Below are 13,060 nucleotides of genomic sequence, written 5' to 3' on the forward strand. Positions count from 1 at the left end.
ATCCACAGTCTCACAAACAGGCACTCCCTGGCCACCCGTCAGGCCCAGGGATGTACACACAGGAGACCTGATTCACTCTTGGAAGTATGGGCTCGAGAAGCCTGTGCTGGCCCTGGAAGCAGCATGAGGTCCTGTGATCACAGATGTCTGGGTTGGGTCGAGAAGTGGAAGGAGGGTGGGTTTTGAGTGAGGAGCTACCACTGTTCACATGAGCTCCTCACTCAGTGGTGTGGAGTGTGGCTGAAGGTGGGCGGAGCAAAGCCTTTGCAGCACGGGGCCCAGCACGGGAGGTACTCTTGTTTGCCTCTAAAGATGATTTTATCTTTTCTGATGGTCCCAGGTAGATGCCAATGAGGCATTTGTGTGTGCTACCAGTGGCTCCGAGTTTAAGATAAAGACAGGCCTTTGCAGCAGCAGCATCTGGAGGGTTTAGGACTCGCGTGTACTCCATGTTAGCTCATTTTTTTCCTGCTTCCATGTGTTGATCTCAGAACCATGACCCTTGTTTTGACCATTCCACTCTGAGTGCAGGATGAGGAATTTAAAAGAGGTGACAGCTATTCCTTATCTAGTACTTTCCACATGCCTGCGACTGTGTCAGGTAATCTATGTACTTATCTTCCCACCAGAAGAAGAAATGAGTTCAAAGAAGCATCAATTAAGAACTTATTTCTGATGCCAGAAAGTATGTAAGTGGCAGAGAACACGTTTTACCTGATACTAAAGCCGTGACTCCTGGAATGAGAAAAAGCAGGAAGTCCTTTCCAAAAGTGTGTGTGAGTATATGTGCCCATATGTTCTTGGTTGCATAGTGGTAGACACAATGATGGCGTACCTGTGCTTTTCCCCAGTGCCCAACGTAGCAGGCAGACAGAAGTATGCTGCTCAGATTCCCAGCTACAGTGTGTGCTTACCTGCCAGCATTAACTTCTTCAGGGTTCTCTGAAGCATAAACAATTTCCAGTTCCCTGGAAGAACCTCAAGCAATGAATGATCAAGACAGAGCTAGCTGCCTGACCAGGCAGTGGTGCAGTGGATAGAGCATCAGACTGGGACGTGAAGGACCCAGGTTCGAAACCCCGAGGTCACCAGCTTGAGTTTGGGCTCATCTGGTTTGAGCAGGGCTCACCATCTTGAGCCCAAGGTCTCTGGCTTGAGCAAGGGGTCAGTCACTCTCCTGTAGCCCCCCCGGTCAAGGCACATGTGAGAAAAAAATCAACGAACAACTAAGGTGCTGCAATGAAGAATTGTTGCTTCTCATCCTTCTCCCTTTCTGTCTTTCTGTCTGTATCTGTCCCTTTGTCTCTCTGTATCTCTGTCTCTCTGTCCCTCTGTCTCTCTCTCTCTCTCTCTCTCTCTCTCTCACACACACACACACACACACACACACACACACACACACACTGCTAGCTAAGACACATCTTTCTTAAGGTGGCTTTGGCAAGAAGATTGAATGATGGCCTATTTCCACCCATGGAACTATTTCATTGAGTAACAGGAGTCTTTGTTTCAGAGTATGGACAGAGCCCTGCGTCTCATTGGCATCACAGTGTGATGGCGGCACCTGCTCAATCCTGCTTCCATCCTTCCCTTATTCCAGGTGTCACTCTCCAACAATTGTTCTGTACTCCCAACGGTCTGCTTCCTGGAGAACCCAACCACTTCTAACTCAATGTCCTCCCAGAGCCTCAAACTTTACAAACAACCAAAATAAACAATATGAAGAGCCAGTCTGCTAGGATAGAATGCCCTAAGGACAGGGACGATGGTATGCTTTCTTTTCTGCAGTATCCCTAGCACCCAGAATAGTAACTGGTACACAGTGTTGGGTATGGAGTTCAGTAAACAGTTGTTGAACAAATGAATGAAATCCAAATCTCGGCATTAGTTTCCACTGGGATTGGCTGGGTGTGCTTCTTGTATTTCCCTCTTGATCCCTACCTCCTCCTTCTAGCACACAGACATCCTTTTCTCTCCCTTCCTCAGTTACTGAAAATGTACATCAGACACTGCACTCCATGCTCAGAACATCTGCCTGTCAGGGGTAAGTATTGATCTCCTCGGGGCTCTACTCTCACTTGCCCCCAGAGCTGGCATTCCCAAAGTGTGGCCTAAGGGACACTTTTTAAATTGTCTTCTAGGTGTCAGGTACCCTATTTAGTGCTCTGTTTATATTATCCTTATTTTTTTGTGGTAAAATATATATAACCTAAAATTTACTACTGTAATCTTTTTTTTTTTTTTTTTACTTACTGATTTTAGAGAGAGAACGGAGAGAGAGTGAGAGAAACATCGATTTGTTGTTTCATTTATGCATTCATTAGTTGATGCTTCTATGGACCCTGACCGGGGACCAAACCTGCACCTGGCATATTAGGAAGATGCTCTAATCAAATGAGCTACCCGGCCAGGGCTTATTTTAACCATTTTTTAAGTATATAGTTTAGTGACAGTAAGTACATTCACAATGTTGAGCAATCATTACCACTATCCATTCACAGAAATTTTTCAGTATCCCAAATAGAAATCCTGCACATTAAACAGTAACTCCCCATTGCCACCTCCCTCAGCCCTCAGTAACCTCTATTCTACTCTCTGTCTCCAGGAATTGGCCTATTCTAGGTAGTTCATAGCAGTGGAATCATATGGTATTTTTCCTTTTGTGACAGGCCTATTTCACTTTAAGTAATGTTTTAAAGGCCCATCCTTGTTGCAGCACGTGTCAGAATTTTCTTCCTAAGGCTAAATAATATTCCAACATATATACAGACTATACTTTGTTTATCTATTCATTAGTTGATGGATATCTGGACTGTTTTCTATAGTTTGGCCATTGTGTATAATGCTGCTAGAAACACTGGTGTACATCTGTTTTTAGTCCTTGTTTTCTATTCTTTTGAGTATATATCTAAGAGGGGATTTGTTGGATCATATGGTAATTATATTTTTAATTTTTTGAGGACTTTTCAAACTCTTTTCCATAGGGTTAACAAGATATTTTTTTGGCAAAAGGATTCTATGGTCAATAGACTTCCTCTTGGAACTCTTTCTTGGAGAGTCATAATATACTTTAGTAAACATAGTAGGCTTTGACAGGTCCCAAAGTAAAGAATCCCTGTAACTTTGACCCACTGTTCTCCAAATTAATTTGACAGCAGAACCATTTTTTTTGCAGAATGACTAATGACACACCAGCCCCTGCTGGATTGGGAAACAGTGCCCTATGTCTCAGGAAAGGCCGGAGCTCAGGGAGGAGAAGAATCACTCAGAGCTCAGACACAGGACCACTTCTAACTCTCCAACTAGCCTGTTGGGTGACTCTGGCAAGTCATTTTCCTTCTCCTGGTGGCTCTGCACATCCCTGGCCCATACTTCCGCTGCTTTTTTGCTTCTTAAAGATTGACTTAACTATCAGGACTGGCTCTGGCATCATCCTGCCCTCAGGAAACGCTGGCCCTGCTCTCGTGTCCTCAGGCAGGGAGTGGAAGCCCCTCTTCTGCTTAGCTCTTACTATACTGTTTCTGTCCTATTAATGGCTACCTTCCTCCACTATATCAAGGGGTGTGTATGTCAAATTTAACTTGTATAGACAACTACCTAGAAAGTTTATTAAAAATGCAGATGCGTCTGTCTTACTCCTAAAAACTCCAACTTAGCTGCTCGGAGGTGTGCATTCCATAGCTCTAGAATGTGCATTTTTAATAAGCACCTCAGGCAGTGTTCTCAGGCAGATGATATTTGGGACCCCTTTGTTGTTAGCTCTGTGAGGAAAAGAAGGACTTCTACCTCTATTTATTTTATACAATAAATGTTGAATAAGTGAATGAATGAATGGGAATGACAGCAGTTTCCTCCTCTGTCACATGATGTGGTTGGATCGGATAGGCTCTGAGCTTGCTCATGGTTAAGCTTCTCTTTATAAAATTCAGGTTATGTTACCCAGACTACTGTGTTCCCAGCAGCTTTAATATCAGAACCACACACAATACACAAATCTAAGCCCACAAAACCACGAGGGAGACCTGCTAGAGAGGATTTAGTCCACACTACGATTTAGCAAATGACCCAGGACTCATGAATAACCATATTTTGAAACTATCAATTTCATCATAAGCTAGAGATACAAAGAGAAGCACAAAGTTGCACCCATGTGAGTTCAGTCTCATTTTCCAAGTAGCTGAGAGGCAGCGTCATCAGGGCTAACAAAACCCCAAATTTTGGAATTAGGAAATTAGGCATTGTGGAGAATTGGGGCCAGAGGAGATGCTGGGGTTTGAGCAGCTTTCCTGCTGTGTGGAAGGGGTACAAACCATGAGCTCTGTTGAAGTCTCCTGACTCTGCTCCAACCATTTCTCAGTGGAGTCTTTGAACATAAAACCCTGACTCTCCTCTCCCTGAGAACACTGCAGGTTTTGAGAGGAAGCTCCAGCTTTTCACAAGAGCTATGGCCTGAGAAAAAATGAAGTCTCCCATTACTTATAAGCTCTCTGCATTTCAGAGGAAAAGGTTGGCTATGGCTGCCAAGAGCCAACAAATATTTGGTTAGCCTGGAAAGAATGGGTGCTCATTTTCCAATTCTCACAGATTTCTCTAAGCTCAGTTCCTTTTATTAAAAATCTCAAATCCAGACATACAGTCGAATGGCACTTCAGGCTCTAAACATTCATCTGTATCCTGGGAAGCAGAACCCAGAATCTAAACAAAGAGCAGCTTAAGTCAATAGAACTCATGAATTTCCTCTAGGAACAGGGCCCAGTGTAGCAAAAGAATCATCAGAGAGGCTCCCAACTGCAGTTTTCTTTGGGTGGATATTTATGGGAAAAGCCAGGGAGTATTCCTTCAGTTGACTAGGGTCAGTACACTAGGGTCCATGGGATAAATCCTGCCTGCCACTTTTTTTATTTATTTCTTCACAGATTGTGACTTAAGGATTCATTTTACTTTTTTTTTTTTTTTAGGTGAGAGGAGGGGAGGTAGTGAGGTAGACTCTCTCATGCACCTGACTGGGATCCACCCAGCATCCCATTTTGGGCCACTGCTCAAGTTCTGAGCTATTTTTAGTGTCTGAGGCTGATGCACTAGGACCAACCAAGTTATCCTCAGCACTCAGGGCCATGCTAGAACCAATGGAGGCACTGGTTGCAGGAAGGGAAAAGGGAGAGAAGGGGGAGGGGGAGAGGGGAGGAAGCAGATGGTCAATCCTCCTATGTGCCCTGACTGAAAACAAACCCGGGACGCCCATATGGCAGGGTGATGCTCTATCCACGGAGCCACTGGCAGGGCCTTGTTTTACATTTTTAAGTAGGAAAAAAAAATCAAAACAAAAGAATATATCACGACATCTAAAAATTATAAGAAACCCAAAGTTGTGTCCATAAATAAAGTTTTATTGAACACAGACACACCCATGTGTTTACATTGTGCATGGCTGCTTTCGGGCTACAATGGAAAAGTTGAGTAGCTGAGACAGACTCTATGGCCTTCAAAACCTAAAATCTGTCCTCTCTGGCCCTTTGCATAAAACGTTTGCAGGCCCCTGGAGTAAGGGGGGCATAAGATTTTATCTTTATTAGTATTTAAACTAAAAACTGTAAAACATATATGCAAGTTAAAAAAATTATAAAGCAAACGCATGTATAAACTAATATGTGGGTCAAGAAATGAAACATGTTGGTCATCACCTCGGTGTCCTCTCTTCCTGAACAGAGTTAATTAAGTCAGTATTTGGACCTTTGTGGTATCTTCCTTGCTGTCCTTTATCCTTCTACCACCTCAACTCCATACAGTAGTCCCCCTTTATCCAAGATACCGAGTGGATGTCTAAAACCATGGTTGAACCTTACATATACTATGTTTTTTTTCTCATACATACATACCTTTGGTAAAGTTTCATTTATAAATTAGACACGGAAAAATATTAACTAAAAATAACATAAAACAATTATAACAAAATACTACAATAAAAGTTATTTTAATGTGTGCTCATTCTCTCTCTCTCTCTCTCTCTCTCTCTATCTTATCGTACTGTACTCACCTTCTTGTGACAATTTGAGATGATATGAGTTAAAAACAAAGGCATTGTGAGGAAGCGTTAGGCGGCTCTCGGCAGTACATAAAAGCACTGCAGCTTCTCTGACATATCTGAACTGCCAGCCTCACCACTCTTGCACTTCGGGGCCACTATTAAGTAAAACAAGGGTTACTTGAACACAAGCACTGTGATGTTCACAATCAATCTGATAACCAAGTAACAGGCATGAGCGTATACAGCGTGGAGACGCTGGACAAAGGGGCAATTCCCATCAGGGCAGGCCAGAGCAAGAGATTGGAAGATTTCATCATGCTCCTCAGAATAGCACACAGTTTAAAACTTAAGCCTCCCCTCCCCCATGAATGGAAGCTCATTGTTTATTTCTGGAATTTTACATTAAATGTTTTTGGACTGGAGTTGACTGCCAGTAACTAAAACTGCAGAAAGTAAAACCTAGGTTAAGGGGGACTCCTGTACTTGAATTTTGCTTGTTTTTGAACTGTATATTAATAGGATAATGCTATATTTGCCATAGTTCCGTCACTGTCTTTGCTGCATGGTATTCCACTGTATCGCTTTAGCACAGGTCATTTATTCATTTTACTTTTGATGGACAGTTGGGCTATTTCCAGCTTTTGGCTATTATGAATAGCATTGCTATGAACATCTTGTATCTGAACCATCACTGACTTAAGCAAAAATCTCTGGAGAGGAGTGGAAATGTTAAATTGTGGATTATGTACATCATCAACTCTACCAGTTAATATCAAACTATGCTCCAAAGAGGTTGGACCAAATAAACTCCCAACAGCTGCCTCCTTTTAAAGAGCAGAAAAGCTCTCTGTCGGTCAGCACAGCATCAATCCCCAAACCCTGAACCACACCTGCCCTCCAGCACCCTGCGGAGCCAGACTAAGTGCATGGGAGCCATCATACCTTCTGCTTGGTGTCTTCCCTTAATGCAATTCTTAGGTCTTGCACATGTAGTGAGAAAACAATCAATGTTCTAAGAATAATCCTTGAGATAACGTGATTATCTTTGAGATTTTGTGCTTGGCTAACTGGCCAGCCAGGTGTGAGAATATCCTGACCAACTTCTCCTTGCCCCTGCATCTGCAGAGATGGGAACTGAGGTTGGAAGGGCATCTCAGCCAGTGGGTGGGGTGGCCTTTCACATCCTGCAGAGTGGACAGGACAAGGAACCAAAGAAATCGTAACTGCCCCTTTCTTCTTTAGGAAATCAGAAGACTTCAGAGTATCTGCTAGAGGAAATCTGATGCTTGTATCATTCTCTACAGGGTTTTAGCAAAGCTGGACAGAGAATGCCTACTCCACTAATGGAGCTCTATCACCTGGAGGACCAAGCACGCAAGGCATTTCTGAAGCATGATGTAGCACTACACTGAAAAAGCACAAATAAGCCCCAAACCCTAGCACACATTTATCCAGTTTGTGAAGCAGATTAATAGAATAACCAATAAAACATGTATAAAAGCTTTAATTAAATCTGTTGAAATAAAACTTCATGTTTTATTTATGGACACTCCCAACATGTAAAGGATTCAGGGACACATTCATTTTTACTGCCATTTCATCCTCATATCTATAATTAAATCCAGGCTGCAGCTCTGGCCCAAAACTATGTGGCATTTTCAAGCTGGCCTTGGACACTCCCTCCCCCACCCCATCTGCTTTTAATTATAATTACCATCCCAATATGAAGGAGGCTGATAGTAAAACAAAACAAAATAATAAAACAAAAAAAAACACCCCAAAACAGTTGTTGCCATTGTGTTTTAAAATGACACGCGGAGGGAGGATTTCAGGCGGGCGGGCACATCCTTGATTTCCAGTTTTATTCTGTACCAAGTGCACAATCCTTTCATTTTTCTTTTGACATAAAAAAGGACTTCATGAAACAAGACAAAATAACTTATGATTATATGAAACATAACTGTGACAAATCACAAAACTATACATATTAATAGAAAAAAAGTGTACCTAATTCTTTAAAAGATTTATGACAATAAGCACCAGATGTGCCCTTAGAGTAAAATCGGCCCCATATCCAGTATGATATATGCAGTTCATTCCTCTACGTGAGTGTATATAACTATGTACAAGAGTCTGTGTGATTTATGGAAAACAGATTTCCACTTTTTCCCCCCAAAGTGCTTTATGTCAGCAACATTACACAGGATGCTCTGCTGTCTATACAAAATAAATCTCTTCGTTTTTACATTCGCCATTTCTCCAATGAGTGTTTTTTTTTTTTGCTTTATCCATTGCAAAAAAACAAAGAAACAAACAAACATGTAACCGCAGAAATTCCACACCAACAAAAAGTGCCATTAAAAAATGCTGTTATAAAATGACATGGTCAAAACAGTCCAATAAAACACCAAAAAATTAAATCGGACATTTACAATCATTATTCCCAATACTTCAAGGCAACTGAAAAGCCAAGGTTCCTGGATAGAGGAGACAAACATTCACCTCCGCTCCAGTACACCAATGTGCTTGACAGCTGGTAATGTATTAGCAACAGAACATCACCAAGCACTCGGCTTTGTCAGTGGAAGCCGTGCTGTGATCCACTGAAGACCTAGTGTCTGTTTTAGAATCAACTATGTAATTTGGGGGAGACATGGATAAAGGGACCTCACAGAACTAGTAAATATTTAAATAATATTTAACAATTCATTAGAGGCTAAATTACAACTGACAATTTGATGCAATCCCTTTAGGGAATTAAGACAATGCAACAAATAAAATGTCTCCAGGCACACTGACTTTTTTTTTTTAATGTAATAAGATAATTAGCTTTGGGCTGCGTATATTTTCACAGGCACCAAGTTTTACTTAAAAAAAGGGGGAATGACAATCTCTGTTTGGATGTTTATGAAAATGGTTACATATCAAGACCAAAAAGGCCAGGAAATGGAAGGGAATGAAGTTTTGGACATTCCGTTTTTACTGCTTCAAACATAATAATGAAAGCATATATAAATCCTGTGCAATATGAAAGCAAGCAAGAAACGTTTAAGGTCAGGTGAGATTCTGGACCCTAAGGACAGCATGAATAGTCTAGAAGGAACCTGAGTGTCCTGTCCTGAGGCCATCAGGAAACACTGAGGGGGATGTCAGGGTTCTCAGCACCGCTGGCAGCACTGGGCTGCTCCTCCTCGGCTAACAGGAATGCCTTCTGGAGGGGCCGGCCCAAATTCCTGCTGAGGAAGGAGGGCCGCAGGTGCCGCTGTGGCCTGGCTCCATCCGCCCCACCTGCCCTGCTCCCTCCAGCCACGGAGAAGCGGGAGAGGGGCAGGGTCCCCGTGAGGCCAGGCTAAGACCAGAGGCTGGCACAGGAGCATCTCCTCCAGCCAAAACAGGAGGTGACATCCACCGTTTCTGAGGTTCAGCTTCTGTTCTTGTCCTCCCCCTTCCCACTTTAAATTATATAAAGCCACAGGCAGGGTGACAACATCAGCTGCAATAACAACCTTGCCTTTTCATTGTTTTCCTCCTCATCGCACAAATGAAATGTCTTTTGAGTTCCTCAATAAAGGATTTAAGACTGTCTGTCTAAAAAACTTCCTTTTCTTCCCAGAGTGTGTCAAAGGATACATGGGAAAGGCCAGCGTTAGTGTGTGGGTGTCATTGCTTAGGCCGATTGACACAGCCCACAGACTCTGTGAGGAGGGTGGTACTTTACGTGCAGGCTGAGAGCTCATTTGGAAAGGGAGCCTGATGTGCTTCCTTTCAGAAAGTAGAGCAGATTTTCGTACAGTGAATAACACGTTTGTTTCACAGACTTGGACATCTGCATGATGCGTTTCCTTAGATCAGAGCTCAATAGTCAGAGAAACAAGACAGACTGAGGGCACTGCAAAGATGGACTTAGTTCTTTCCTCCCCTCATTCTACCACATGTTTGAATGAAGTCCAGAATCAGGCAGAGTACTACTGACTGTGCAGCCAGACGGGAAGGACCCATCTGTCAGGATACAACCGTCACTGGATCCCAAGTCTGACCCTAAGCTGTTTGTCATATTGAAGACTAATTATTTCTGTTTGACAAACAGCATTGTTTCACTTTTGTTCATAAAACATTTCTCAAAAGAGAATAAAAGAAAGCGTGAAATCTGACCGCACTGGAATGACAATTTACTGGGTGTCTTTGGGGTTTGGCCACTTTCTATAGCCTACCCTAGGCCATAGGACTCAGGATCTTTTTAAAGCTTTATAAAGGTGCTACAGAAAATGGATTCCTCTTCAGGATTGATATCAAAAGGCCAAGTGCTCTGTGAAAATCCCAGGCCCTCAAACTACAGTTTCAGAGAGAAAAAAATGGTGGCCTTCTTCTGTCCACCTTTCCAGAACTGTTTCCTCGACCTGCCTTAGGTTGGACCTGCTAAGAGCTGATGTGGGCATGCCTGACTCACAGTCAGAAAGAGAGTGGTAACCAGGCAAAAAGGAAGAGGAATATATAGGGGAGAGACAGACAGAGACAGATGGTAGACATCCTGAGGGAGGGGAGCAGAGGTTGTGCAAAATAACTGGACATAGGGCATCTCCAGTTTGTTTTTTCAAGAAAACCTAGGACCATAACTTGGTGTGTCCTGTGCTCACTTCTTCCAAAGCATCCCTGGGCAGAGCACCAGAGAGGAAGCGATGGGTGAACCAGTCACGGGACCTTTTGCTCTGAACAACGTTTTTGAGGTGGAGTTGCTGAACAGTTGACCCTCTCGGGTCCCTGCTGCAGCACTGGGAAGGGGGTGCACCCACCCCGTTCCCTCAGGTAGCCTTTGCTGAATGCACAACTAACATCCCACAAGTGCTCACAGGTGCTGCAAGGCGTGGCCGGGCAGAGTTGCACAGCTGTGGCAGAAAGTACGTGGCCGGGGTGATTACAATAATTATTTGCATCCAAAGAACAGACTTCTAAATATTTTTTTTCCTTTTAAAGTAAATGTAAATAACAAGTCTTTTAAAATGAAAGAACTAAGATAGATTTTTGGAATATAAAACAAGCTGTAGTGCCTTCTGAGGGACTAAACTGGACAGAACCTTCTTATTTTGCTGTTGGAGAAACACTGCAAGGTGATTGGTTAGCACAGGGATATCTAAGAGGAGAAAAGCAGGGGCAGCCAGCTCCCTGAAGTGCAGGCTGGTGCCAGAAACCCAGGGCTTCTCCATGAGCGGCGAGCTCTGTGCTGTGGGCCTGGGTTTCCCTTGTGCCTGGATTGGCATCTGCCAGCAGTGAGGATGAGCAGGGGTGAGGCAGTCCACTACACTTCCAGCAATCTGCGCTGTCCTTCTCTATTTAAGGTTTTCATAATGGTGATCCCCACACTACACTTTCACATGCACATCACTTCGCTGGTGTCCTTTGAGGGCTGAGAGCCAGGAAGTAACAGGTATCCAGTAGAGTGAGAGTCTAAATTTCCTTTGAAAAGACAGTCATGCTGGTCACCAGCTAACCCAGAGAGAAAAAAGAGCAGATGCAAACATTTCCGCAAAACCCAGCTCTGACCATCCATTCCTGCCAAAGACCCATCCAAACGCACATCTGTGACTTCGCAGATTCTGCTGATTCGGTTGACATCCTTTCCATGCAGTCTATGAGAGTAGAATACAAAAGGTGGCAAGCAACAAACAGGTTCTGGACGCCAGTGGTAGTGGAGGCCAGGGGAGCTTCTAGCCTTCAGTATAGACAGAGGAGAGCTGGCTAGGACAGCGGTCCACAGCGCTGATCTGCAAGAATGCGGTGTCTTCAGGCCCATTGCGAATAGACTCTCCAAAGAGGCTGGAGGAAGCCGAAGGCAAGTCATACACTGGAAAAGAACAAACGCACAAGTCAACTCCTGCCTTGCCACAGTCATAAAGAAAGATGGGATTCTTACAGATGGAGAGGTTTAAAAAAAGAACTGTCCAGAAGGCAGAAACAGGGAGCAAAGACAGAGAGAGAGAGAGGAATGTGGGGCCAAGTGTGACGACAAAGCTCAGGTGCAGAGTATATTGGGAGACATATGTGAGGGGCCTGGACAGTCTGATCAGGCCTAATCACGGGGGCTTTGAAAGCCATGTTGAGAAGAGTAAACTTTATTCTCTAGGCAACTGGACACTAAGGTATTTGAGCAGGAAAATCACTCATTTCACCCTTCATTTTTGGAAAGCATTGGCTATGGTAGCATGGAAGGCAGAATGGTCAAGATAAGGAGTTGCCTTAGGGAGACTCATTGGAAGGCTGTTTCCACAGTTTGGGAGAGACATGATGGCACCTGGCCTAGGAGGGCGGAAGTGGGGCTGGAGAGGCAGGTGAAGGGAAGAGACATTTCAGGGGTAGATTCAACAGGATTTGATGCAATTATGTGCTGGGTCAAGTCTAGCCCAGATGGTCATGGGAAACCCAGCTGGTCTCTCCTGCCAATCTGCCCACATTTCTAAGACACAGATACCAACACACCTGTAATGCCCGAGTGAGTTGAGAAGGCTCTGTGGAAAACATCAAAGCCAGCCTGGCCCATGGACGTGGGGACCAGGTAGTCATCGAAGGAAGGCACCACACTGCAGGAGCTGCTGGGCGGCATGGCCCTCTGAGAGTCAGGATAATGTGGGGGGCAGAAAGTCTGCAGCTGCCCATAAAATCCTGAAATGCAAGCATGGCTTTGAGCTACTGCAAAGCAAAACTTCCAAAGATTATCCCAACACAACTGGACCCTCATCCAGCCTAGCTTCACATGACAAAATGTCTTTAACACTTAAGGTCACCTGTAAAACCTTCTAAGCAAGCATTTGGAATGCACCATTGGACAGAAGCTCTTCTAGCTTCAAGAGCTTTCCAAGTTTTGTGACTTATGAAATTTTATTCCTGCTCTCATACCTGAAGCTGGAGGGCATCTTACTTTGCCCAGGCCCTCCGAAGAGTCCTGGATCCTGAAGGCCTGACCTTCAAAGGACATTCCTACCCAGGCTCTCCCACCAGATTTTGAATGCATCTTCCTTAACTTCTGTTATTCTATATTCTGTT

The 13,060-nt window shown here is 43.9% G+C and overlaps 1 protein-coding gene across 3 annotated transcripts in view; it reads right to left on the minus strand.

Annotated features, from left to right (window-relative positions):
• Positions 1 to 7,576: 7,576 nt before the first annotated feature.
• The window catches only part of GLIS3 (GLIS family zinc finger 3), a 521,995-nt gene continuing 516,511 nt past the window's right edge, over positions 7,577 to 13,060 (minus strand). For all 3 annotated transcript variants that reach the window (XM_066368078.1, XM_066368077.1, XM_066368079.1), the window contains 2 exons: positions 12,497 to 12,679; positions 7,577 to 11,864 (listed from right to left, as the gene is read on the minus strand). In XM_066368078.1, the coding sequence (XP_066224175.1) occupies positions 11,728 to 11,864; positions 12,497 to 12,679 (320 nt within the window). In that variant the 3' untranslated portion in view covers positions 7,577 to 11,727. The remainder of the gene's footprint in view (positions 11,865 to 12,496; positions 12,680 to 13,060) is intronic.

This window comes from Saccopteryx leptura, chromosome 2 (assembly GCF_036850995.1).
Source record: "Saccopteryx leptura isolate mSacLep1 chromosome 2, mSacLep1_pri_phased_curated, whole genome shotgun sequence".
Taxonomy (NCBI): domain Eukaryota; kingdom Metazoa; phylum Chordata; class Mammalia; order Chiroptera; family Emballonuridae; genus Saccopteryx; species Saccopteryx leptura.